At 42.6% G+C, this 27,025-nt stretch overlaps 1 protein-coding gene across 1 annotated transcript in view; it reads right to left on the minus strand.

Moving 5' to 3' along the window:
• The window catches only part of PAAF1 (proteasomal ATPase associated factor 1), a 145,365-nt gene that overhangs the window by 45,743 nt on the left and 72,597 nt on the right, over window positions 1-27,025 (minus strand). Inside the window, exons 6-8 of the mRNA XM_086933833.1 lie at window positions 21,439-21,589; window positions 16,792-16,986; window positions 15,171-15,262 (exon numbers count right to left, since the gene is read on the minus strand). Coding sequence (XP_086789959.1) covers window positions 15,171-15,262; window positions 16,792-16,986; window positions 21,439-21,589 — 438 coding nt within the window. The remainder of the gene's footprint in view (window positions 1-15,170; window positions 15,263-16,791; window positions 16,987-21,438; window positions 21,590-27,025) is intronic.

The following is a 27,025-nucleotide window of genomic DNA, read 5'->3' on the forward strand; positions in this document are numbered from 1 at the left end:
CCCAGTATCCAAGTCAGCACCATGGCCAAGCAATTAACATAGAAACGGCATGCACTGTTAAAAATGTGTCCTCTTGCTTAGTTGGGGGCTGGAACCTTTATAAAGAACAGACTGTTCTAAGCGTTGACTTAAACCCTTAACTGTTCAGGTTTTTCCACCCTAGTGCTGATCCCTTTTTTGGCTGTTTAGAGTACTTTGCACTTCCGCCTCCATACATTTTTTCCCCTGGAGGGAAAAGAAAAAATAGCCAAAATATAGCTAGATTTTAGGTTTTTGAGGTGGAAAATTGAGGAAAAGATCTCAACAAGAAGGTGTCTGTTTTTTCCCCTAAAAATTACATCAATGAAATGCTTTCTGTGCTAAAACCACCATCTTCCCAGCTTTTAGGAAAATGTAGAGCTGTATCAACATTAAAATTCTTTACCACAGTTTTGGCATTGTTCTAAGAGGTAGCCTATTATTCAACTTCCATTTCGAGGTGGAAACATTTGAAACCCACGGATGATGCCAGACAGCTTTAGGTTTCCGATGGGTAGATTAAATTCTGAACTAAGCAAGGGGTCATTTTTGTAGACCCCCTCGAAGTTTTCCCAAAGAAACGGACTGTTGAAATAAAACATATTAAAAATGAGTACGAAAAAACAGCTATTTCTGACAACATTTTTATCTTTAACTTCTTGTCACAATGGGCGATTTACAAAAGCAATATTCTATTACGTCCCCTAGACTCTTCTGGTCGTGCAAATATATATGGCCTGTAAGTTTTCCAAGAACTTGAGGCAACAACTGAGCTGCACTTTGCAATGGTTTTCCATTATGTACTAAGTATAGAGCAATTCATATAGTTAAATATAAAGAGTGATATGTAGGAAACCTATTTATTTCTGAAATGTACACCAGATCCGGAGTTTAGGAGATGTGTTTATCTGTACATTTCTGAATTTATGGGTAGACATACTAGCATGTGATTCAGAGGGCATTTTGCAAAATGTATTCTTTCTAGCATATTGGCTTATATTTATAAGGCACAAATGCAGAGAAATGTAATTGGTAATAATAAATGTTCTACTATTATGTGTTCCCACATGCCACCTCATAACAAGCCTTTTCAATGCAATGGGTCTTGCTAATGGCATTGTAAATGATAATGCTTTTTATTTATGTTTTTCAAAGCAACGCATATATAAAAAGGCATTGTCATTTCTAATGCTAATAGCTCAAACTCTCACAAATGCAAGACCACTTTAATGGTGGCCGCACACCTTTCTTTAGACGCCACTCGCCTTATTCAGGTTACAGTGAGCTGCGTCTAAAGAAAGGGGCACGGCCAACACTAAAGTGAAAGCACGTAGGGGGCACTTTTACATAAAGTGCAGAAATAAATAAAGATTGGAAAGCGTGGCCGCTAAAGTGAAAGCAGTCACGCTGTAATTTAAATAAATAAGAGCGTCCGCTAAAGTGAAAGCAGACAGCGTTGTAAATTAAATAATTAAATAAGCGCGGCCACTATAGTTAAAGCAGACCGTGCTGGAAATAAAAAAATACATGACTAATAACAATATAAAAGGTGGCAGTGTGCTGTGACGTCGTGGGTGGAATAGGGAAGATCATTAACCCCTTCCACGCTGATGAGGAGCTGGGCTCGTCATGGCGTAGCCTCCCCGTACGCTGATGACGACCCCAGCTCGTCACGTAACATGCGTTTTCGAAAATCTCAGCATGCGAGCGGAATTCCGCTACCGCGCATGAGGTTAAAGAAAACAGTGCTCACCCGCTGGATAAAGCAGACTGTGTAACACAAGTAAAAAGTCCAGTCTTTATGGGAGGTAGCAAATGCAGACAAGGTGGTGCCAAGAAGGGAGTACTAAGCTAATCACGAATGAAAAGCAACGATTTCGAAAGGACAGTAACAGGAGCCAATTCAAAAGATGGGGGGATTGGGCGAAGCTTCTATGCCATACCTCAATACAGCATGCCTCGCGCGGCCCAGGCTCGACCTAAAAGTGGTACCTCATTTGTGTAACTGGGCCTAGTACCTGCAAAAAATTAGACCCCAAAAGTCAAACTGGAGACATCTGTGCTTTTTTATACTGAATAGCTACAGATTTTGGACCCTAGATCAACAGCCACCCAGATACCAAAACATTTCTGAAAACTAGATACTGCAGGGTGTCCAAGGTGGTATCATTAGTGTGGGACTAATTAGGGTTTTTTACCCAGAAGCCCATGCAATCCTAAAACTGTGCCTAAAACACACACATTTTCATCACATTTATGTTATATCAAGCTCTGGAATCACTGGGGAGCCATACATTTCCTATGAGCCAGCGTTGCCTTAAGTCTCCAGATGAAAATAGAACCTCACTTGTGTGTGGGGGCCTGGTGCCTGAGACAGTAAAAACGCCCAAAACCCAACATGGACAGATCACATTTTTCCACCCAAAAACGGACCCTTTTCGGCAATGTTGGTGCCTGTGGAATTTGGGCCCTAGCTCAGCTGGCGCAAAGGGAAACCTACTAAACCTGTACATTTCTGAAAAACTAGCCACCCGGGAGAATCTAAGGTGGTGAGACTTGTGTGGCTACCTACTAAACCTGTACATTTCTGAAAACTAGCCACCCGGGAGAATCTAAGGTGGTGAGACTTGTGTGGCTTTCACCAGGTTTTTTTTACCCAGAAGCCCTAGCAAAGCTCAAACTTTGTCAAAAAACGCACTTTGTCCCTCACATTTCTGTGTCGGAAAGTTCTGGAATCTGTAAAGAACCACAAATTTCCTACTACCCATTGTTCCCTCCAATTCTCTGGATACAAACTGTACCTCACTTGAGTGTGAGTGGGCCGCGTGCCCGCAACAGGAATAGGCCCAAAACTCAAATGCACAGATGTCTAGCGGTGTTGGGCCTTCTACTTGCTGGCTGAGTCAAAGGTTGGTCAGGTACTCAAGGAGGTTGGTTCATGTTGGGATGTGTGTTGCCGAGGAGGATGAAGGTGCTGAACCCACGGATTTTTTTGAGGGGAGAGATGAAGTCTGCTATGGTGCTATGGTGCTGTTGAAGTTGGATCATGGTACGAGAGAGCTGTAAATGAGGGTGTCCCTCAGGGTGTAGTTGGTGGCGATGAGTTTGAATGTGAAGTGTTCCATGTTGCTGGTGGTGTTTTCTAGGGTTCCAACATTTTGTATATCATTTGGACAGCCACAAGATTCTGTTTACTAGCTCAGAGTAACCCGCTTCCAACAACAGAACATCTACTCTGCTACAATTCTCCTCCGGATGCTGGGGACAAGCCTGGACTCTTGGATGAACTCCTGAAGCTTTCACATGTGTAGACATTAAGAGCTGAGAAGTTCGATTGCTATTGCAAGAAAAGAAGCAGTCCAGACCCTGGCTGAGTCAAAGGTTGGTCAGGCACTCAAGGAGGTTGGTTCATGTTGGGATGTGTGTTGCCGAGGAGGATGAAGGTGCTGAAGCCAGGGATTTTTTTGAGGGGAGAGATGAAGAGAGAATCAGTCCCTGGAATGCCTACACAATGCATATTTTTTTCTTAAACTTTATTTTTGCATTTTTTATATATATTGCAACACAACATAGAGCGCATGGTGACTGGTGCTATTATCACAATCAAAGAATGCAGGCACACTACTATCAACCAGCATATCGAAATAATCTTTCTGGTTGTCAAGACATAATGTAAATTATAACAATATGGAACCACACAGTTGCACATAACAGGAGCATAGGGCGAGGTTCAATGTCCCTCAATGCATAGTTTAGTACAGAAACAGTGTGCAAGATGTCTCAAGGAACTGCGATTACCCAGAATGCATGAGGTGTAGCCTAGCTGGCCTACAGAGTAAAGATGAGGGTCTAGGTGACTTTTCTTCAAGGGAACTGATTAGTCACAACCTTCTCAATACCTTTAGAGACTCACTTATCATCCTTATGTCCAGCACCAGAGGGAATTGGATGTCTTGCGTCCACACTCTGGGTTCCGTTTCAGCGGATCCCTACCGTAAAGTTTAGTCCAACCTACCCTTAGACAGAGCTTGAAAAATCCACTCGCCCGCTCGCATTTGTGAGCCAGATTTAATTAGGACAGCTATTTTTAGGTCCCACTTGCCCTTTCTGGCGAGTATGAAGACAAACTGACTTTTGACCGCTGTCACTGAAAGCTGAGCAAATGTGACAACATAGCAAGATTTAAAGGCATCTTTATTGCTCACAAAGTGAATGAGCAATTAAAATGCCTTTATATCTTGTAAATTTGCTCAGCTTTTAGAGACAGAGGTCAAGTGCATTACAGTTAGGTTGAGTAGATTTTTTAAGTTACTAGACCTGTAGGTCTAGTAACAATTTTATGATTTTTCAAGCCCTGCTTAGAATATTACTTGCTTCCTCTGCCAGCCTGCTTCACATTGCAAATCTCTTGCACAATCTACATTGCAGTCACCTCAAGGACCACATTTTACATGGCTTCCAAGATTACGATCTCTGGCGGGTCATCCAACACCGATCAGATGCATCCCCCAGCTTGAAACCAGTGCAGGCAGTAGAAGCCGAGCAACAAGGCCTTTTCCTCCTAAGTACGAGGGTCTGAAACTCCATCGTACATATTCTGTTGGCTCCATCCTTACTCTACATCTGAAAAGTGAAGATCCATCTCTTTAAACAACACTGCATCATTTTATGACAGCACATTCCCTGGGGAAATCTGCCCTCAATGTGTGTCCTCCTCTTAGCTTTTGTTGTTGCTCCTCATTTTCATATTTTCATGTGCCGAGAAATGTATTCATGCAAGACATGTACTTTCCACTTCTGCCTTGTTTCCGCCCTTTTTCTTTTGAACTCCCTCTTTCCTAGGCCTCAATTATCTTATGTAAACACCTCCTCTTTTACAAAGCATTGTACCTTTCTAGCTATTACTGTACAATGCAAATCCCACCCATCCTACCTTTTCCGACTAGAGCTGTAAGATTTAAGATAATGTTTTCTGCATAATATCAATGTAATTCCTTTTTTAACCCAGCCGAAGAAATCCCAAATACGGGCTGCCCTCCATACATTCTCCTGCTCTGATATGTTTTTATTTGGCTTTCCAACCTGAGCCAACCAAACTTCTGCCTTTTAAGTTTGTCTCCAATCCTGGAGTATAGCTTTCCTTTGCACCTTCCCTTTCGTGGGCTTAAAGAAGAGAAAGTTCAGGTCGGATCAGTTTGGATTTATGTTTAGTCCTGCTAAACAAAATCATGAAGAGCCTATAAGGTTTCTTTTTTTCAGCCGAAGTTCTAGATCAGGACTTCTAGCAACCACATTTGTCTGCACTGTGTCCCTTGAGATAGGTTCCGGCTCTGGAAGCAGTGCTGACATCGTCCTTTTCCCTTTTAAATATTATTTATTATCAGCTTGTTTCGCTACTAGGTGGAACGCCTACAATGTTCCCTTTATTGGACCAATTCTTGCCCAGAATTGTCAGGTTACATTGAGGTTTTTAACTTTGATGTTCCATGCAATATGGGTTCATGCAAACTATTAATTGTCTTGATGATGATGATCCCACATTAATAGTGGATCAAAATGTCGTCGACTGAATCATTCTGACCCGCATGTCTATGTTTAATTAGTTCCTTGGCTGAAGTAGTGATGTTGGAATATTAAGTATTTTATGTAATCTCTTTTGTCACAAATTTGTTGACCGTGTTAAAAAAGCCCCGCTGTTGCCATACCCACACAAACAAGTATTGACATAGCCAATAGGTCTTGCTTCTGGGATCTTATAAGTGTTTAGCCATGCAACACTTGATGTTGTTTCATGAAGGATATTGTGCTGGATAAATAAACATTTACAATGTCCCAAAGGCGAGACCTATTGGCTATGCATTGGGGCGCCTTATAAGTGTTTAGGTAGAGCTATTGATTTTGCGAATCTTTCTAAGTTGTGCTGTAGAGAAGTGTGGCTGCTGTGTAGCATGCTGAGAAGTTTTAATGCTGTGGTGTTGTTGAGTGATTCTGTGCTGATTCTGAGTTATGCGGTGGTGGCGTTGAGTGGCGCTGTAGTGGTGCTGAGTGAGGCTGTGGTGGTGCTGAGTGAGGCTCTGATGGTGCTGAGTGAGGCTGTGGTGGTGCTGAGTGAGGCTGTGGTGGTGCTGAGTGATGCTGTGGTGGTGCTGAGTGATGCTGTGGTGGTGCTGAGTGATGCTGTGGTGGTGCTCAGTGATGCTGTGGTAGCGTTGAGTGATCCTATGCTGGCCCTGAGTGATGCAGTGGTGTTGTGACTGCTGCTATGGTAATGCTAATTGATGCAGTGGCGTTGCAGAGTGATGCTGTGGTGGTACTGAGTGATGCTGTGGTGGTGCTTATTGATGCTGTGGTGGCGCGGAGTGATATTGTTGTGTCCCTGAGCGATGCGGAGTAATTCTGTGGTGGTGTTGATTGATCCTGCTGTGTTGTTGAGTGATGCTGTGTTGGCCCTGAGTGATGATGTGGTGTCGCTGACTGAAGCTATGGTGGTGCAGAGTGATGCTGTGGTGGCGCCGAGTGATGTTGTGGTACTGCTGAGTGATGCTGTTGTGGCGCTAAGTGATGCTGTGGTTGTGCTGAGTAATGCTGTGATGGCGTTGAGTGATGCTGTAATGGCGTTGAGTGATGCTGTGTTGGTGCTGAGTGATGATGTGGTGGTGCTGAGCGATGCTGTGGTGTGGTGCTGAGCGATGCTGTGGTGCTGCTGAGCGATGCTGTGGTGGCGCTGGGTGATGCTGTGGTGACGCTGAGTGATGCTGTGGTGGCTCTGATGCTGTGGTTGCGCTGAGTGTCAGTGTGGTTGCGCTGAGTGATGCTGAGTGATGCTGAGGTGTTGCAGAGTGAGAGAGAGAGAGTGAAGATATAATGCCCAATTAGAGAGGGTGGAGAGAGAGAGAGAGTGTACAGAGAATAAAGGGTGGAGCGAGAGAGGAGAGAGAGGGAATTAGAGAGGGTGGAGAGAAAGAGAAAGTGTGTACAGAGAATAAAGGGTGGAGCGAGAGAGGAGAGAGAGAATTAGAGAGGGTGGACAGAGAGAAACGGTGTACAGGGTGGAGCGGGATAGAGAGAGAAAGAAGTGGGAGAGAGAGTGAATAAAGGGGGTTGAAAGAGAAACAGATAAAGGGGTGAGAAAGAAAGAAAGCTAAAAAATAGAGAGTTAGGAGAGTTAATTAAGTAGAGAGAGAATTAGAGAGAAAAGGAGAGCGTTACTGTTGACAGGGACGCCACATGCCTAACAACAGGGATTTAACAATAGCTGGACAAATGAAAATAGATGAATATGACGTTTTTAAAAGCGCAGAATAAGTGCACTTAAATTGTCAGAGCTACGGTGTCTGCAGTTTCCTGACAAGAATGTCTACCGCTTGTGCTGGTACAACTTGTTTCCGTATGCCTAAGTTACAGAAATAATGTCTCCAATGATAGAGGGGACAAGAGCAAAATTATGTACTACACACATTCGTGTGACTATATTAGAGGTCAAAAAGCTGCGAATGGAACTCTATATAAGAGCTCGCATGACAAGACTAGAGTCGAGGGAGATAGGGGATCAAGCAGGGGTACAGCGAACACTTACTTCGTAAAAATACAAGAGAGTCTCTCATGGGGTCCCGGGATAAATCCTTGACGCATAACTCTGCAGCAATAGCACGATGGTAAATAAGCAGCGCCATCTAAAATGGAACGAGTGTCCGATTTGCCCCGCAAGTGTACTGACGTTGTAACCGGAAGATTGGTTACGAGTGAAAAAGCAAATTAAAAGTGAGCCTGTTCAGCATGGCATATTTACCAATGCTTGATACGCGCTTCCTACAGAAAATTATTAAAATGAACAGTGCATAAGGAGAATCATGTTTTCCATGAATATATGTACAAGAAGTGGCAGCACTGGTCCCGAGCACGCAAAATCCATCTGTCATGTTAGAATGGATGCAGTAAGATACATTAAAATACAAGTGGAGGAAAGTACAAGGTTTTTACCAAAGAAACACTCTACGATAGAGGTGGGTTGAAGGACAAAAAAGTATAGTGCTTGCAGTCTAGCATACTTATTTTCTTGTGTCTGGTTTGAATTCAAACACCAAAATCTAGAATACCCGATGCGCATTCGGAGCATCAGTGCATTGCGAATACTGAAGGTCTAAAATCTAAAAGAGGGCCATAAAGGGTCGGCGCTCTGCCATATTGGAGTGGCTAAAGAACATGAAGATAAAAAACAGTGGCCGAGCGGCCGTGAAAGTGCCGCGGCTGCTAAAGTGAAAGTGATCGCGATCGCGGACTGTAAGGGTGCCCGCGAGCTGTGCACTTTGACCCGCGACGAGCTGTGCACTTTGACCCGTGACGAAGGATAGACAGATGGTAGCTGCGCGCGTACGCGTATCCACAAGCTTTAGGCCAGCAAGAGGCTTTGGTAGCACTTTTAAATGCCACTTACTAAATGTCTCGCCAGAGCAGCGCATACACTGGCTCAGGCAAGACCTAAAAAGGGAGATTGTTACCCCTCAAACTAGTTTTTTTCTTCTGTTTGAATAAATTACTGACAGAGCACTTTCTTTCCTGGTGATTAGCAGCAGCAGCAACAGTGGGGGCTACGATCGTGGAGAACCACGCTCCTCATCCTTGGACTTTGCCATTACTTCTCGCGTTTCTCGCAGCAGAGCCTGTCACCAGCAGCTGTGGGGGCCATGATCAGGGGGAGGACTATGCCACCCACAATCCAGCGGGGCAGAGAGACGCCCTCCAGCAACACGCACTGCCCAAGTGTACTTAATCGATCGGCCAGTCCCACTTCGAGGGACGAGCCGGGCGAAGCCCGGGCCAAGGGCAGGTCCGTTGTAGCCCGTTAGAGACCGTTCAAGGCCAGGACGGGCTATTCCCTTTCATCCTCCACACAAAAGATTAGTGACTGTCCAATACTTACCTAATTCCTTTGTATCTCTACTATTATCCCTGGAGATCAAATGCTAGGGTTGCTCTTAGCACTAAACTAAGGAACAGAACTGTGATTGCGACAATCGCATCACCTTCCAGAAGGAAAGGTAGAAAATCGCTAACGAAGGGTTACATAGTGGGAACTTTAGGCCAGTTCCTAAAGAGAGCTACCAATATTGTTGAAAAGGAAATCGTTATGGCAGAAAAAAGATTATCTATTGAAATCCTAACGGATAAACGCTCTTCCTTGGGTCTTTTGGCACCAGTACGATCGCCACTGCATCCTCCTAGTGTGGAACTTAACCAAGGATGTACTTTAGTTGGTGTGGCACCAAATAGTACGTTAGAGCGCGATGGGTCTGACCGTTGTCTCCCCGAGTCTGATGAAACCAATCTTACCGATAGGGTAACATCGAAACATCGTGGTGCCAGGCTGGAAAGAGAAGTGGTACAGTGTATTACGACACGGTCCATAACGCATGCCAAACATGGACAACATATTCAGCAAAGGGAGGAGAATGGGAAAAATCAAAGAACAAAGAGAAAACGCGGGGTAGCGGCTGGCAAAGGGAAACATTCAAAGTCCAGGAAAATTAACAAAGACTCTGATAACGCCACCCCTCAAGCGAACTCGCAACCGGATCCTGACTGCACTGCAAGTGATAAAGCAACCTTGCCCCCGACTCCAATTGATGAGGCCCCGATGGAAATGGGAAGGGATTTCTAGACCAGGCTGGAGGCCATTTTTCACAAAACATGCCTTCCAATCTAAGACAGGCTAGACACGATCGAGAGTAGATTGGTTTGCTTAGAACTAGCATATGCATCGTCCCAGGTTCGGGCTATATCTAAGTCTAAATGCCTTGGCAATTGCCAACTGCAGAAAAAGACCATTAACAACAGTGATACAACACCCATGGACACTATAAACTCTGTTGCTGCCCCACAGGGGCCCATATAATCATCTTTGAGTGCTGTATCTAATGTTGTAGTAAATAATCCAGCAAATGATTGTGGGGGGGGGGGGAGGGGGGGGAGGAGGACTGTTGTAAATGAAGGCCCATCTACCTTGCAGCCAAGGGGTGAATCTTCTAGGGTAAAAATTATGAAAAGGTTGCCCCGCATTGATCTCCCCCCGGAATCTGTTCCCTATGCTGTGATATTAGCAGGGGTTCCCCCATTAAGACAGGATAGGAGGGAGGAGTATAGAAAACTGAAGAAAAAGTGCATTTATTGGCTTAATGTCAATCGCCCCCTCCCCCGTATGTTTCATCAGAAATTCTGTTTGCTAGGCGTGTGGATTGGGTGGGTCCCCTACGTAAGTCCATAGAGGGTGATTGTATAATCATTAACTTTAGGGACAGGAAAGCAGTAGAACATATTTGTAACTGGCATGATGCAAGTCTGGGACATCCAATTCAGGCCCTGCCCCTCACCTACTTCTATCACCCCACCACAAAATAGCTTAAGTAACCCATTCTCAAGAAGTTTAGGCAATTGGGTAGCCAACATGGGCGGTATCAGCACCCATAATAGATTTAACATACTCTCTGGGTTGGAAGACTGCGATTGACAGTCACCTTTGCCCGGATCAGAGATGCAAGCTTACTCACAGCAAGCAGAAGAAAGGGGAATTAAGTACCTTTGGGGGGGGGGGGGGGGGGGGGGGGGGAATGGGGATGAAGACACTGCTCCTTCTGGCCACAATAAAATCCTTTTAGTGTCAGAACTTAGTGCACAGCCACTACTTAGATCACAGAGTGTAATACATACAACGATGGAAATAGAGATCCAACCGTCCCATGGTAGTCCATCAACTATAGATGGTGGCAACGATTTTGTATATAGGGTAGATCCGGGGGTGGTCAGAGGTTTGGGTCCCGAAAATGGTGATGCTGGGAGTGACCCCGGATTATGGACGTACTGTGCAGGAGGTATAGTTAAGGATAAAGGAAGTCTTTAGATAATCTCATGGAATTTGGCGGGGTTGGGTTCAAAGCTGGTCTTGCCGGAGTGGTTAGAATTTATAGAAACATTTGATATATGCCTATTCCAGGAGACATGGCTTCTTGAACCTGCTTTCCGTGATGGTTACCTTAACTTCCATATTCCGGCAACAACAAAAAAAATAGGGGCCGTCCATCTGGGGGATTAATTACATGGGTTAGGCAGGGCTTAGGGTGTAAAATTAAGCAAAGTACTGTCAGAAATAAGGATATACTCCCAATTAGAGTTACTACCACTGAGGGGGAAAGTATAGAGATTGTTAATATTTAGGTTCGGGGAACCCCAGGGGGCAAAAAGTCTGATGTTATTAATGATCTAGAAGAGCTACTAGGGGCATTGCCCATGAATTGTCTACGCCTGGTAGCAGGGGATTTTAATACCACCTTTGAGCCCCTAGGGCATGATGACCCCCTGCTAACTGAAGAAGATCTTAATGGGGCATTCCGACAATCGAGGCAGCCCCAGTAAAAAGGTGGACTGATGCAGCAATCCAGGTTAAAGGGTTGTGTATGGGTAGCAAGATGAGGGCAGCTAATGGGCGCAGCCCGTCAGATAAGGGTGGCAGAAACACTTTTGACAACGGCATTAGGGCGAGCCGTATTGACTATCTTTTAGTCCATTTAAAACTCTGGTCCCATTTAGTAGACATGGAGGTTTTAGAGCGAATAGAGAGTGATCACCATCCACTCACCGTTTTTAACCTGACCATGTCGGCATGTACATTACCCCTAGCGGGGACCTTGGCACCTGACCTCGTTATATCCAATGATATGTGCCACCTAAAATGGTGCAGAATCATTGTAATCCCGGAGACTGTAGCTGCAATTCACAATGAGGTGGCCAATGCAATATTAGAGCTGTATTAGAGCTGGGATCAGCCTCATTTATTTATCCTACACTATAGCGTGGAGCTCTTCACCCCAGGAGATGTAGATAGGGCATTAGACGCAGTGATTATGGATAGAGCGCCCGGTATGGATGGCATCCCGGCAGACGTTTTTAAAAAATGATATCCAGACGTGGCGTCTTTACATTGCACGCGTCGCTAATGCAATTGCTCAAGGGGCGGATATCCCACTCTCCTGGAAGGGGGCAGAGATTGTCACAGTTTTTAAAAAGGGTGATAATTCCCTAGCTGCTAATTATAGACCAATAAGTCTAATAGATTCCATTCAGAAGGTGATGGGTAGGCTGGTTTTGGAAAAGATTCAGACTTGGATAGAGTACCAGGACATTTTAAGCCCTGTACAAGCTGGGTTTAGGTCTAGAACCAGTACAATAGATCAAGTATTTCGTTTTATAAACCTGTATTGGAGGATGGTGATTATTGGTAGAGGTGCCCTTTACGCGGTTTCGTCGACTTAAGGGCAGCTTTCAATTTAGTTCCGCAAGGGAAACTATGGCAGGTCCTGAGGGAAATGGGGATGGCTCCAGAGCTATTATCCCTAATCATTCGCTTACATCAGGGGAATTTTGCTCGGGTCCGGTGGGGGGGTGTGAGCGAAGTGACAGAAGACTTCCCTGTTGGCAGGGGTGTGAGACAGGGGTGCGTCTTGTCACCTACCCTGTTCTCACTCTTTATCAACGGGGTGGCCGACTTCCTTGCTCTGTCTCCCACGGATGCTCCGAAGTTGGCAGGAACACTCATCCCAATCCTCATGTTTGCGGATGATACTCTAATAATCTCCAAGACCCCAAGTGGCCTGCAAAGAGCCCTCCGGCTCTTCGAAGAATTCTGTAAACTACGTGGTTTGGAGGTGAATACTGCAAAAACGAAGTTCATGTCCTTTAACGTGCATAAGCCGTTCAAGGGCAATTTACTTATTGAAAATAAGCCCCTGGAACAAGTCACTTCCTTTACATACCTGGGGGTCACGTTACAGAGCGATATGCGATGGAACTGCCAATTAGATCGGGCAGTTTTGTCGCATAAACAGCAAGCTGGAATTCTTTTAACCCCTTCGATACTCATGACGAGCTCAGCTCGTCATGAGGCACGGTTGAGCTGTGCTCATGACGAGCTGAGCTCGTCATGAACAATGGGAACAATTCATAGTCAGCATAGGAGGGGAATACCATCAGCAGCGATGGTGTTAAATAAGTTCAAAACCTCGCTCACCAAACCCATCAGTCCAGTTTTGGAAATTTATGGAATGAAAGTTTTAAGCTCTTGTCTCTATGGAGCAGAGTTGTGGGGGTTCGAGAATTTAAAGGGTTTGATCGTACTAGAGAACGCGTTTTTACGTAAAATAACAAGCCTCCCCCAAAGTACTCCCCTAAGACCGCTGCTACTTGATCTTGGTAAGAAGCCTGTGGAACAGCTTGCAAAACTCCGCCCTCTACTTTATTGGTGGAGACTTTGGTGTACAGAGGAACTTACTCACTACTCCAGTGGTCTCATGGACGTTATAAGAGCTGATTCGTACCACAAGATAATATGGTTAAACGAAATCAGATCCCTTCTGAGGAATCTTGGTTTATCCGAACTCTGGACCAACCCATCCAATGCGACACTCCCCTCGAAGGGCAAATTGAAGGAACTCTATTGGGAAATGGTGTTCACAGCAGAATCTACTAGAGGCCTCTCAACCCATCTTACAGGTCGCTTTCTCGAGCTCAAGTCCCGCCCAATTTTCAAAGGATATTGGGATATGATCGAGAAAGTAAACGATCGGAAATTGTATTTCCAACTTAGAGTAGGGGCATTGCCAATCCGTGCATTCACTTGTAAATGGGGGTTGAAAGTACTGATAAATGCCACATGTGTACTGACCAACCGGAAACTGTGGGGCATATATTCTTCTTTTCCCGCTGTGCACTGCGCCACGTAAAATCTGGTTAAAGCCAATTTGTAGAGTGCTGGGAATCCGAAGGTACGCAATAGCTTTGAGAATATTGTGTTCTGACCCTGTACCCCCAATTTCCCTAGCTGTTGCAAAGTTTCTGGGGTGGGCTTGGCGAATCAGGTTGATGTTATTGTAATATGTGCTTTTATGACAAAACTGTCGAATAAAGCTTTGTGAATAGAGTTCTACTCTTTCTGGGCAATAATTGTATACTCAGTGTATGATTTTATTTTTTGTATAGCACTTAGGGACCACAGTTCTTTATAACCTCTGACTACCCTTGGTTCTTAGGCATCTGTGGGTTTCCCTTCTTTTGTTTGAAATACTCCGTCATTGAAGGAACGCAAATATGACAAGATAAACACTGAATTTTAAGGCCTCTTTATTTATTGCTCAGCAAAAATCAGATTGCAACCCACCAGTGGCCTGCGACCCACAGTTTGGGAAACACTGGCCTAGAGGAACACAAGTACCTTTTGCTCCTAGGTGCACGTGTCACAGGTGGACACTGCCAATCGTCATTTTACTATGAAATTTAAAAACACACCACACGTCTTTAAAACACAGGTTCCATTGTTCCAAAGGTGAGTATATGCAAGTGACTCCAGAAATGGAAGACAGTGGGAGGCTTTCCCTCTCACAGGTACAGGAACAGGCTGTGTCCTTAGACTACAATTGCACTGCCACCTCCACCAATTATGTCTGAGCTCGAGATGAAAGGGATGCAGCCCTCTTGCTACAATTGGGCTTTACGGATGAACAGAACAAAGGAAGGTGGAGCACAACTGTGGACTCACGGAGGTTCTTTGGTGTTAAAACCTCCACCGCCCAATAGCATTCTTCATTTAATTAGTTTAAAGAGTTCCAATATGCTAGAAATCTTTCTGCCTTTTTACAATGTTGTGGCCCATGCTTTCACTTGATAATCTTGGAAACGTCAAACAGAATATGGCAACAGTGGAACGAGCAGATACAAACTGGCTCAAAGTAAAATTTGGAACGAGATAGAAAAGCATCTCCAACAGCAGAGAGCCGGGTAACTGCATGTATGGGCCTACATGTATAGATTATACAAGAGATTAGTACAGAGCTGCGATGCATTGGCAAGTCACTTTTAGCTGCTCTGTAAGATGCATTAAACGGAACAGTGAAAAGGGAGTGTACCACAGACAGAATATGTACATTTCCCAGACCTACTCATAAGATACTATGTAAAATTAATTTTCAGAACCCAAAGTAAATTTATTAAAGGACAAGTAAGATTAATTTTGTACAGGGAGAATGGTGCCAGGGTATCTCCATTGTGAGGATTTTCAGACTTGTTTCCTTGCTGTACAGAAAAACACCAGAGAATAGTTGACTACTTACTGGTTGTCTGCTCTGAAGACTCACACCTTGGAGTTTTCCATCTTCCCGGGCCAGCAGCAGTAACTTTCCTTCTGTTCCTATCTCTCGTTCACCTGTTGAAATAAGTTTTACACATCTTATTTTGTTTAATTCAAGAGGCATTAACCACACAATGTTTTTTTATGCAATTTTTAATGCCTTATGGTGAATGTGAGGAGTGTTTTGATGAAATCACAAACCTCTTTGAAGTACCTTTTAGAAAAGTTAGCAATGAGCTGGTCCTTGAATACGGTGACAGACTTTTGCAAACTGATACCCCTTCCCCCATCTCCATAGCCACAGCGCAATTTCTCAAATTCCAGTTGAAGGCCACTTTCTCCCACTACCTGTTTGTAAACAGCAGCACTCTGACTGCCAGCTGCTGCCTCCAGTAGGCCAGGGCCTTGTGCAGTGTATAAATGCATACCAGGAAGTCGACATGAAATAAGCAATGCTACCCATTACATGTAGGTCTTTCTTTTTTCATCAAGTATGTAACATTTTTGTAGACCTTTCTGGCTAAATTTTGTATTTATTTGTGGTATATCACCGACAAGCTCCATACTGTTAAACTTAACAATTTACTAGTGACGAGAATCTGAGCCCAAGGTAGACATTGCTCCCCAGGACTCACAGCGCTCAATCACCAAGATCACCAACTATGACCCCAGGGTATCTTCCCTGCCTGAAAACTTTTAAAACCCCTTACACCCACTTCAAAATCATTCCCGTGCAGGTAAAAGCGGATGGGCTGGGTGGGGCAGGGGCGCGTCACGGGGGGAATTTGACAGACGAGGAGGGGAAATTAATTATTTAATTTTCCCTCGTGGTCGTCTGTTGAATCCCCGCCCCCCTCCACCCAACCCATCCGCACTGCTCCAACCTGGATTGGTCATACATGCAGTTAGTGTTAGAAAGGAAGCCTGGGCTATATACAGAATTAGCAGTGGATTAAACAGCCTGATGTAGAGGTACACTCAAGCACACACACATAAAAAACAGATTTAGTTGTACTGCACAGAGACTATGGGGGGAGGGGGAGAGAGTCCAACACTCAGGGGAAGGCGAAAGGGCCTGAGCAATCATGCATATAGTTAGTAGTAGAATAAAGAGCATGAGGGTTTAAACAGGAGCTAGTAGCAGAGCAAGGAGCCTGGAGCCTGCACACATTTAGGCCTACAGTCAACGGTAATATATCAATCTCAGAAACACATGTAGCTAAGGGCATCAGAGCTTAGAGTGACACATACAGATAAAGAAAACATAGCCAAGAAGAACATGTAACTAGCTATACACTATGCAAAGTGCAAATGGGTCACATTAAGTTGTTTCATTCGGAGATGGGGGAGGGGCAGGTGGGTGAAGAGATAGGGACTGAGTCAAAGAGAAAGGCCAAGAGAGAAAGAGTGTGTGTTGTGTGTGCTTACACGAGTATATATAACACACATTTTAGGGTATGTCTGGGAGTCCAACATAGCACAAAATATTCTGCAACACCTAGTATCAATACTGATTGGCCATCAACTTTAATAGCGGATCCTTAAATGAATATAATATTAGTATTTCAACTGAAATTATTTTCCAAAAACTTATGATAACTCACTGGAGACTTCCACTGGGGTTCCCAGGTTAATCGCATTATCAGCAGCACCCAAGGCGATGCCATTGACTGGAGAACCACAATTGACTATCTCTGCCAAACATTGCGACTTTCCACAGTCCCAGAGCCGAGCAGTGCCATCTCTAGAGCTTGAAACCACATTTCTTCCTCGATCCACAATGGCAAGATCCAGGATTCCTAAGAATAAAAGAACAATGGACATCATCTTTTTACTTCAAATTGTGTTTATTAGCATGTTATGTAAGATACACGTCACTAAAACACACCTTACACATTATTAAAGAACAGGTCACAGTGTCAGATATCCATTATTATTTCATATAAGGACCATATACAAGTAATTCACAGTAAAGAATTTCTTCCATGATGGTCCATGATTCAGTCACCTTCCACTCAACCCGGACTATGTTTGTAGAGTCTGCAGGAATTTTTACTAGTTTATGTTTGTGACATCCCTTGAAATTGGATCAATTCCATCCATGTGTTCCCATGTTTCTGCAGACAATCTCTGAACTCCTATATAGATCTTCGAGCATTAAGTATTTATCAATGCTATTTCTCCAACCCTGGCTCAGTGAGGCCTGCAGCGCTCTCCAGTGTTGCTCTGTCTCTTTTACAAATAGTTAGACCAATGTAAAGCAGTGTCTTATGGGCATCATCTTTTGCCTTAAGGTAGTTAGGTTTGTGGAGAGGAGCAGCACAAAAATACTTTTTACCATACATTTTGACCAACCGCATTCACTAAGGACATACTTTGTATTTTATTCTTACATAGCACTGAACACTGTTTTCAGTATTGAGTTTCAGCTCTAAGTGTTAAACATTTCACTAAGTAGCAAAAGAATCACAGTCTACACAATGAGTTATTTAACACTTGTCATTCACTTGTTTGCTCAAAATTGCACTGTGTTAGTCACATACATACACAAGTTATCCAAAGAACAGCCTTCTGTAGATTTAGTCATAAATAATCAGGGACATATGTAGTCTCATTTAAACAAAGAGCCAATATTGAGTTCAGGGTAAATAACTCCTTGTCGCCTAGGTTTCGCACTAATTTTGTTCCACCAACTTTAAACAAGTAGTGAAGGAGCAATTCAAACATGTAACAATGTGCCAAAAATTAAGATGAAAAATATTTGCTCCTATTATTATATAAAAACCTAATAGTGCACGATGAATCTAAGCACAGACTATATATCCATCCTGGGGTTTTATGTTACATTTAGCCTCTAACCTTACATGATGATCATATACGAAAGTAATTTACATCACATTTCGAGTACAGTGGGTTACATGCCTCGAACTCTGGATTCCTGAACTTTGTGGTTTAGCTATCATTCTAAACCTACTACCTGTTTAGGTGGCCTACAGTGAAAGACAGTACTACGTGGAAAAATTAAAAAAAAATTCAAAGTGTTTGTAAAGGTTGGTAAACAGAGTCACAGTTGCATCAACAGCCACTTGTTTTAGATTTTGGCGGTTGGAGCACAATAGTGAAGGTTGCAAATCTGTATCGCTAGTTCTCAAATTAGATCTGTCACTATTCGATTTAGGTGTTCTACTTAGCAGTGAAATCTTCTATTTTCTAAAGGGAGTTGAGTGGCAACAAAGATAAGAAGTGTGGGAACGAAACAAAGTGCCCTGTCACTGTGGACCTGATAATTCTCGCCTCGGTGCCTAGTTTAATCATGGGTCCCACTCTGTGACTCTGGGCAATAGCTTGCTTAATCTCCACAACGGCCCCAGCAGCGCTTGGATGCCTGGCTTCACCTTGGGGTGCTCAGGAGTGGACATCTCACAGGAAAGCCAGGAAGAGGTCCACAGCGGTATGAATACAGCGCTACGAGACCTCTGGGTAGAAGGCGCTATATAAATACAAACACACTGTTACTGCTGAATGGTGGGGTGATAATACATCACTGTCAAGAGCTGGTCCTTTTGGAAATGAGTGTAGGGTCATCTTAGTGAGTAGGAACGGCCTACTATCTCCAGAAAGAAAAACCGACATCCCAATCCAACTACAGAAAATAAGTTACAGCAGGCAGAAAAAACACTGGAGACCAGAAAAGCCTTTCAATTGTCTAGGCCAAATAGCAAGGCAAAGAATAAGTAGAAACGAAGCAGGAACTGGAGAAGGTGGAGATTCTACAAATCCGGCGAATGAGCAATCAAGCAAGAACAACTGAGACGAAACAGGACTCTCCCTTACATAGTGAAGAACAGTAAGTAATAATTCCAGGAAGTGGTTCAGCCACCTTGGATTGAGAAATAAGATCATAGAAGAAACATTCAAAATACAACAAAATGTAAAATATATTCAAGCTTTAGGATTAGGAGGGCACATAAGCAAAATATCTCCAAATGACTGGATACAGTGTTCAAAAAGGATGCATTGTTTTTTCAAACTCTCCTGCATGTGGAGTTATTGAGATGCCAGCATGCAGGAGAGAAATCACTTCAGAATGCCTTGCATGTCAACCAAGCCTATGCATGTACGGAACAAAGATGGCCGCCACGGAGGCTGTTGCATCCCAAGACTAGGACGCTCTGGCGAGCGAGCAGCTGCTCTTATGGGAGCAGAGCCACAGCCAAGCCCCGCACCCTGTGGAAATAAAGGTAGAGGGACATCCTTACAATCACACTAACAAACAAGCGTTCCTCTAGAGCACTGCACCCATCCAGGGGGAGGAGGTGTGACACCTCCGCCCAGGGTGTTCATTGTGTTTCTGTCCCCAGAGAGCAGAGGCTATCAACCCAGGGGTCCAGAAACATGTCTGGTGGTGGAAGGCTGCCTACAGCCAGTCTATGACCACACCAGGATTAGTAGCTCGGAGGTGCCCTCTGAGTACATGGTTAAAAAAATCCCACATTTGCACCAGTGTGGGTGGAGAAGAGTAGTTTGGTACCAAACACCCAGGTTTTAGAGAAGCTATCATGGTGCTGAAGAACTCAAGTTCTGGAGTTTCCAGCCTATGTACTCTCTATGGCTTTCTTGGAACTTACAATATCTGAGAATGGACTTCAATATTGTAGGGGCATATCTGCTCATGCAGATATGCCCACACTAGTGGTATAGCCCACCCTGCCTTAAGGCTGGAAGGCCTGCTAGAGGGGTGACTTACATACACCTTAGGCTTTGTGGTGTTGTCTGCACCAGGCTGTGCATGCTGCAGTGGCACTCTGCAGGGCCTAGGTGAGGTGTCCCTAGGTGACCCTTTTGAGTCCCCATGCGGAGTGCCTGAGACAATTAGATTAGAGTTGGACACACACCAATTACCTGCTAAGAAGTGGCACATGAATAAACAGCCCAGATATTGTCCAAATTTATCAGAATGCAACAGAAATGAGACAGGACTGAGAATCCAGTTTGACGAAGCATTTTGGGGTGCCAGGAGCGGCAGCTTCCTTAACACTTGTGGCATCCAGACAATAGTTTCAAGTCCTTCCTCGTACCCCCGTCCTGATGAGGTCCAACTAGAAGGGTCGAAACGCTTAGACGACTGGAAAAGGAGGAACCCATTGAATATTAAAGTGATATATATTTGTTGATTTACACACAAAAAAGATTGCGTGGAGGTGTAGCTAATACCTCACTTGTGCATTAGGGTTACCTTACAGTGGACTGCAACATACGTTTATGAACGGACACTTGTTGTACATAAAAATTTGGGGTCTAGGAAATGATAATAATTTTTGATTGTTTTTAACTTTGTATGTATTGTACATGTTTAGTGTATATATAATGTTTTGATGAAAAAAGCGAAAAGATCATTGATCTCAACCAGATATGAAATAAGAAATAAAATGCGGTTTTGAGCTGGCATGATTTATGAATCTGATTTATTTTAAAAAATACAATTAAATCGGATGGAATTAAGATCCTATACATAAGAGTAATTAATGTACTCTAGTGTAATTTTTTTGGAAATCTGTTCCTCCATTTCATATTGTCTTTTGAACCTGTTTATAGCCCAGAAAGTGGAGGAGAAACCCCTTATATAATGATGACTTAGACAAAAGGCATGCAAAAGATTCAGAATATTTGGAAGAGTCAAACAAAAATCAACACAGAGCACAAACAACTTTGAGACCCAAAATGGGGAGGCCATGCATTAGATATAAGGAAGAGGGAGATATCTGGTCTGTTGAACATTCTCTCAAGAACTTTCAGAGCAGCACACAGGGAATGAAGTCCTCCAAAGGCTGAAATAGCTAGGAACCACACTTTACAGTCAGATATCAGTCCAGATTCAAATGTGTGTGCGCTGTCGTAAGTTTAATGTTTTAATGAAATGTGGGCCCTACAATCTGAACAGAAATTATGTTTTGTTTAGAAAATAAGCAAGACTGTCTAGAATTTCTACCCTTTATAATCCAAAATCATACTTCACCCAATCAGAGCATTTCAAAGAGAAAACCCAAAGCTGCAAAACCCTCCATATCGTTGAAAAAAGTTTGAACCATTTATAGGAATTATCTGGATTCTTTTAGCTTTCCAAATAAAGGTGATATTAAGAGTGTATTTTTCTTGACAAATTAGTTTGGGATACAACACGTAATAGCTCATTAAAATGTATAAATAAGTATGAACAAAACTATCACATTGCAGATGCTTCATCACATTACCTCCTTTGTGACCTTTCAATGTTACAGGGCAACTGGCATCTTCTGCTGACCATATCTTTAACTGAGCATCCATCCCTCCGCTCAGAACGACGAGGCCAGAGGGGAAAAACCTACAGCAGTTCACGTCAAACACATGGCCTTCCAACATCCTCTAAAGCAAAGAGGAGAGTATAAAAACACAACAGGTTTTACAAAGTAAAGTTTCAACGCGTTATACCTCAAATAAAGCGAATCACTTCAGAACAATCTGTGGCAACCGGATTACCTCATACATCAGAAAGGATCACCACAGTTAAATATGAATCTGTATTCTTCAAATTATCGGTCTAGGATACCCTTCAGCATCTCAAAGTCAAATTAACATGCCACCAAATGTTGGTGTCAGGCTCATTACACCCAGAAACATGCCGTTCATTCCCGTAAATGAGAAATTAAATGTGAGGGGAAATCGTGTATAATGCCCTTTGTGAAAAAGCCCCATTATACTGTTCTCAATGGAAAGGCATGGATAACTTAGGCAAGATTATTTTCATGGGAATGTGATGTCCTCAGTCCTGGGGCTAGGTAGTTCATTCCTGAGAGCCTTCCTTACTCTTATCCAGAGAGATTCATTAGTAAAGGATAACCTCTTGCTTTACTCAACAAGATGAATGATATAGGTTTTGGGCTACTCCCAAGTTTGCCATCAGTACCTATAACAATCCCAAATAACAATTTTCATTTTTTACAGGCCTCAAGAGAGAAAACGTGAAGATCAGGAGAATATATAACAAAAGTCACATTTCCAGGCAGAATGAACCACAATGCTACTGCTGTGAAGTTCTAGCAAAAGGCAGATATACAAAAGGCAAAAACTGCTCCTAGACCATGGAACGGCCTCCCACGCCATATCAGAGCCACCTTCTCCTACTCTCTTTATGAATTCCACAAGAAGCTGAAGACCTGGCTTTTCAATTAACTAACCTACATTAGGCAGGGCTAGGCACCCACACCTGTTCAGAGACAGGATACCCTCACAGGCGCTTTACAAATACATTACATAAAATGAATATATTATAATAGGCAGTGATACCACCTGTGCAGGTAAGGTTAGGTCAGAATTTCCATTGAAAAGTCATTTTCTGTTTTCTTTATAACTGTGCAATATACAAAAAAAATCTGCTCAAAACTTTCCAATAAAAAGTTGATCCAATTTGGGTTTGGCATGGCAAGTTTCATGCATATCCTTCATGCCGAGAGGCCCAATAAAGGGAGGGGTGGGTAAAAAAAAGTGACATTCCGCATTTTTATTTCCATATGATCCTTTGCAGTCCAATACAGAAAAAATGGCTTACTCAAATTACACCAAACTTGGCATGAAGATAGAACATTCCTCAAAGGAGTGCCTTTTGCTTGATTTGCGTACATCTGATCACAAAGTCCAGATACATTTTTGTTTAAAATAAATTCTGGTGCATTTTAAAAGGTGAAGTTATAGAGATGTCTAGACCGGTAATGTAAAATTGTTAGGCCAAAAGCATTGGATTTCATGTGCAGGTTAGGATTTTAATGTCTAATGTGTGCGAGTTATTGATTGCAATCTTATCTAAAATGTCTGACTGTGTTTTTCTTTGCTTTAATTTGCAATCCTAACTACACTTTAACTGTGTTTTTTCAATAAAAATATTGAAAACACACACACACATATATATATATATATTATATATAATATATATTATATATATATATATATATATATATATATATATATATATATATATATATTTATATTCTATAAATAAATAAATATAGATATGTATTCACACTTACATAACACACTTATGGTATGCAGTATACACCATAGCTTATGTCCCCTCATCATGTTTTGGTCTTGGCAGACCTTTGATTTCTGGTCCATTGGCAAAGTCATGTACTGAGGATGGCGTGCGGCATTGTTTGTGTTATGCATTATGTAGCATATGTGAATTTCAGAGATTTTTGTATTCGGCGAACCACAGATAGCCTTAACAACGTCATTTTCAGCAAATAGCTTGTTTTTTGGTTTATGACCTACTGCATCTACCAGCTATGTAACTATTCTGCGCTACTTATGTTGCGATGTCCAGTGGATGTTGAGCCCAACCGCCTAGGTGTAAAATTCCAACCGAGCACAGAAGGGTTTAACAAAGGGTCTGCAGTACAGCTAGACCTTGCAGCAACTCTTCCATGCAATCTACCACAGTGTTCACCTGGTCATAGCCTAAATTGCTTTTTTTAATGAAAAAACACGATTTTTATATGAATGGCGATTGTTGATGCCTCTGTTCTTAATAGAAAATGCAGTTGTGTGATCACGAGTGACGAAAGGATTGTGATTTTGCTTTGTCAGAAATATTGTTCTGGTCTTCTAACTGATAAAGCGTCTGGGTACCCCCTAACACTCCCCTGGTGTTGGGGACCGCCTACAGTGCTTCTCCTCAGCTACAGAATTGTTAGTGTCCACTGTGCTAGAATCACAATTCTGATAAAAATTCCAATATTCACATTTTGATCCCCTTCATCAGCCAATCACATTCCTTGACAAATGTACATTTGATTGACAAGAATCACAAGTTTGAGAAACACAATTTTACATGGTTAAGATATACAGAAGTGCTACCCCTTACAAGCCCACACAGCAACGTTTTAAAAAAATATATTTTTTAATACTCACATCTCAAGAACTACTTGAGGAACAAAAGACACATTTTCTAAGCTTTCATGACCAGTTTGGAGTAAACCCATTCTGAGTTTTATCTGTAGCTGTGGGCAAATTTTCATATGGTAGCTTAGTTGGGAAAACACAGTTTTTTTAGACCCCTCTACTCAATTTTATTTTCACAGATCTGCACCAACACTGGCAAATTTGGTGCGCATCCCCCCCATGGAGTCAAAAAATATTAGAAAAATCTAAAAAATGTAATTTCAATGCAGTGGCATTGAAAGGGTGGCCATGGGCTCCAGCGCAAGCAATGAAACTATGCCCCCAGCTTGAATTAAACTTGCGCTATAAATTAGGTGAACTGCGCACATCATAGCATACGACCCCAGTGTCACAGCACAAGCTTTATAAGTCTCCGAGTTCCTCGTTCTACTGGTCTTTCCTTCTCGCTTCCCTATCTCCATCCCTTTCTTTGTCCATTTAATGCTCCCCTCTCTAACCCCATACTCTCTCTCCTCCACCTTGTCTCTCACTCATCCTCATCTCCTTCCTCCCTTGTATCCTCATTTCTGGCTCCTATTTGTTCCCTTTCCCTTGCCCACTTTGCTCAATTTGATCTTTCTCACTCAAACTTTATTTCAATCTCCATTAGGTCCCCTTTTCCTGCCTTGCTCCCAGTTTTTACCCCCTTGTTTTTTTCATCTTTTTCATCTCTCTTCTGTATTGTTCCCCCCATTCGCTACTCTAGATCTCTCCTCGGAGAAGTAAAAAGCAATGTGTCTAAATAAATTTACAAATAAAAAAATTAGAACAGTCAGCTTTTAAAATAACTTCAGCTGGTGCTGGGTATACTGGGCCCCCCTCAGACCTCTGGGCCCTGGTGTATTGCACCAGCTTCACCACTGGTAGCTACGCCCCTGTTTCAATGGAAGTTGTCTTGACCCATAACTACACACTGGCAAATGCCACTATAATATAGTTTCAATGAAAACACTACAGTTAAAATGAAGTTATGATTAGGATTGGTTAGAACCCAAGGCGAAGTTATAGTTACAAAAGTACAAAAACCTTAAAAACTAAACCTTTGTGTGAGTTATGGTTTGCTTGGCGGGTATGCAAGTTACGGCCATGCCCTGCGCCCAACCTGCAATGGACGGACAAACACCGCTGCCCATGGCTGAAGGCAGTGGCCCTGCACAGCTTCTGACGTACACAATAGAGGCTGGTTAAAGGTCCTGGTCTTCAGCCTAACATGTTGCAGGCGGCCAGCCCTTACTGCATAAATCCCTCAGGCACCCAAACAGTGACTAGCAGCTTTTATTAAACGGTGGGAGAATAACACAATCCTGAAGCATACATATGTACATTAATAAGACGAAAACAGGCTGTAGGATACATCCAGCTCCCTCAATCCACTGCACTGCAATACTGGTGCATGTTCTGAGGTTCCGTAAATAAGTACCTCCAAAGAACAGACATTTGTCTGTAAGACTTCCATATGACAGGTAATACTAACCTCACTTTCTGCCCTGTAAGTCGATTCCTTCATTTCTTAGCGTAAGCTATAGAAATTGTGTGCAAGTGATATCTTTTGCCTCCTATTTACCCAGAATGAATACAGACTGTAAATTCAAATGTTCTTTTTTTATATAAAGAATTATCATTCAGTTTACCTATACAAAGCAATGTAAATATTTTCTTGTGCATACATATAAATCCTATGACATTTATTTTGATTGAATTCAAATAATTAAATTTAAAAAATACCCACTCCTCTTTTTGAGATTACAGTGTTACTTCGTATGATTTCTCAAAATGTTTCGCTCCTCAAATGGCATGAATTGTTTGAGAATACAAAGTGCGCACTGATTGCTCCTCAGGAAGCTCAAGTAACAAGAAACCTCATTCACTGAGAATATATAAAGTTTGAAAAAGAATGTTATGTTTTCCATCGTGCAGAGACACAGATAGTAGTGCATACCAAAGAATGGGTTCAAGTACCTCTGCATAAATGTATGTAATAATTGAAGTGGGACCCATTTTATAAATAGAATAAAACCCTCCTCCCAGGACTTAAGTAACATGCAAGGAAAAGTTAGAGTAGATACAATCAGCACAGGCCGAAATCTAGGTAAGGCAATGACTGCCATCTAGATTCAACATAAAATTGTATATAATAGGAATGCATAACACTGCAGCACTAACACACACCAGCATTGGAAATACTGGCAGAACAGCACAATATGGTTGTGCATTTGTTGATGCTTCTCCTCTTTAAGCTCTACCTACCTTGAGACACAGCTTTTATCCAGACGGGTTTATTCTGGATGTAAGCAAATGAAGAATTCCAGCCACCTTTTCTCAAGTCAGCAGCCAGAAACAAAGTCCAAACATCACAGCAGAAGGCAATAATAGGAATAAAACAATTACATGGTAAACCAAACTAAGTGCCTGCTGCTTGCACCAACAACAATGCTCCCAAAAAGACGTTTAGTTTTGCTTCTACAATTGCAAGCACATACACAGTCCAGATTCCTTATGTGAAACTAGAAGAAGACCAAGAACGACCACTTGTTCCTGCTGAATTGTTTTTAAATGTCATTTCAAATGGGTAGCTTCACCTACTTTCTGTTCTTTTCTTTGGGGGAATATTCATTGATTCGTTGTGATGTCACTTGACGTATATTGTTTATGTGCTACAACGGATATAGAGACAGTGGTCATGGTCAAACTGTGCATCATAAAGAATGACTACAAATAAACATCAGATGTCGTCTGTCCTACCATACAACACTCTTATTTTGCAATAAACTTTTAATGGAGCACTTCCAAATCAGTTTCCGAGACATAATCCATTTGAAAGTTACTTTTAGACCCGAGTTTGCATGAGCATATAATCAACGCCAC

This window comes from Lissotriton vulgaris, chromosome 8 (assembly GCF_964263255.1).
Source record: "Lissotriton vulgaris chromosome 8, aLisVul1.2, whole genome shotgun sequence".
NCBI classification, from domain to species: domain Eukaryota; kingdom Metazoa; phylum Chordata; class Amphibia; order Caudata; family Salamandridae; genus Lissotriton; species Lissotriton vulgaris.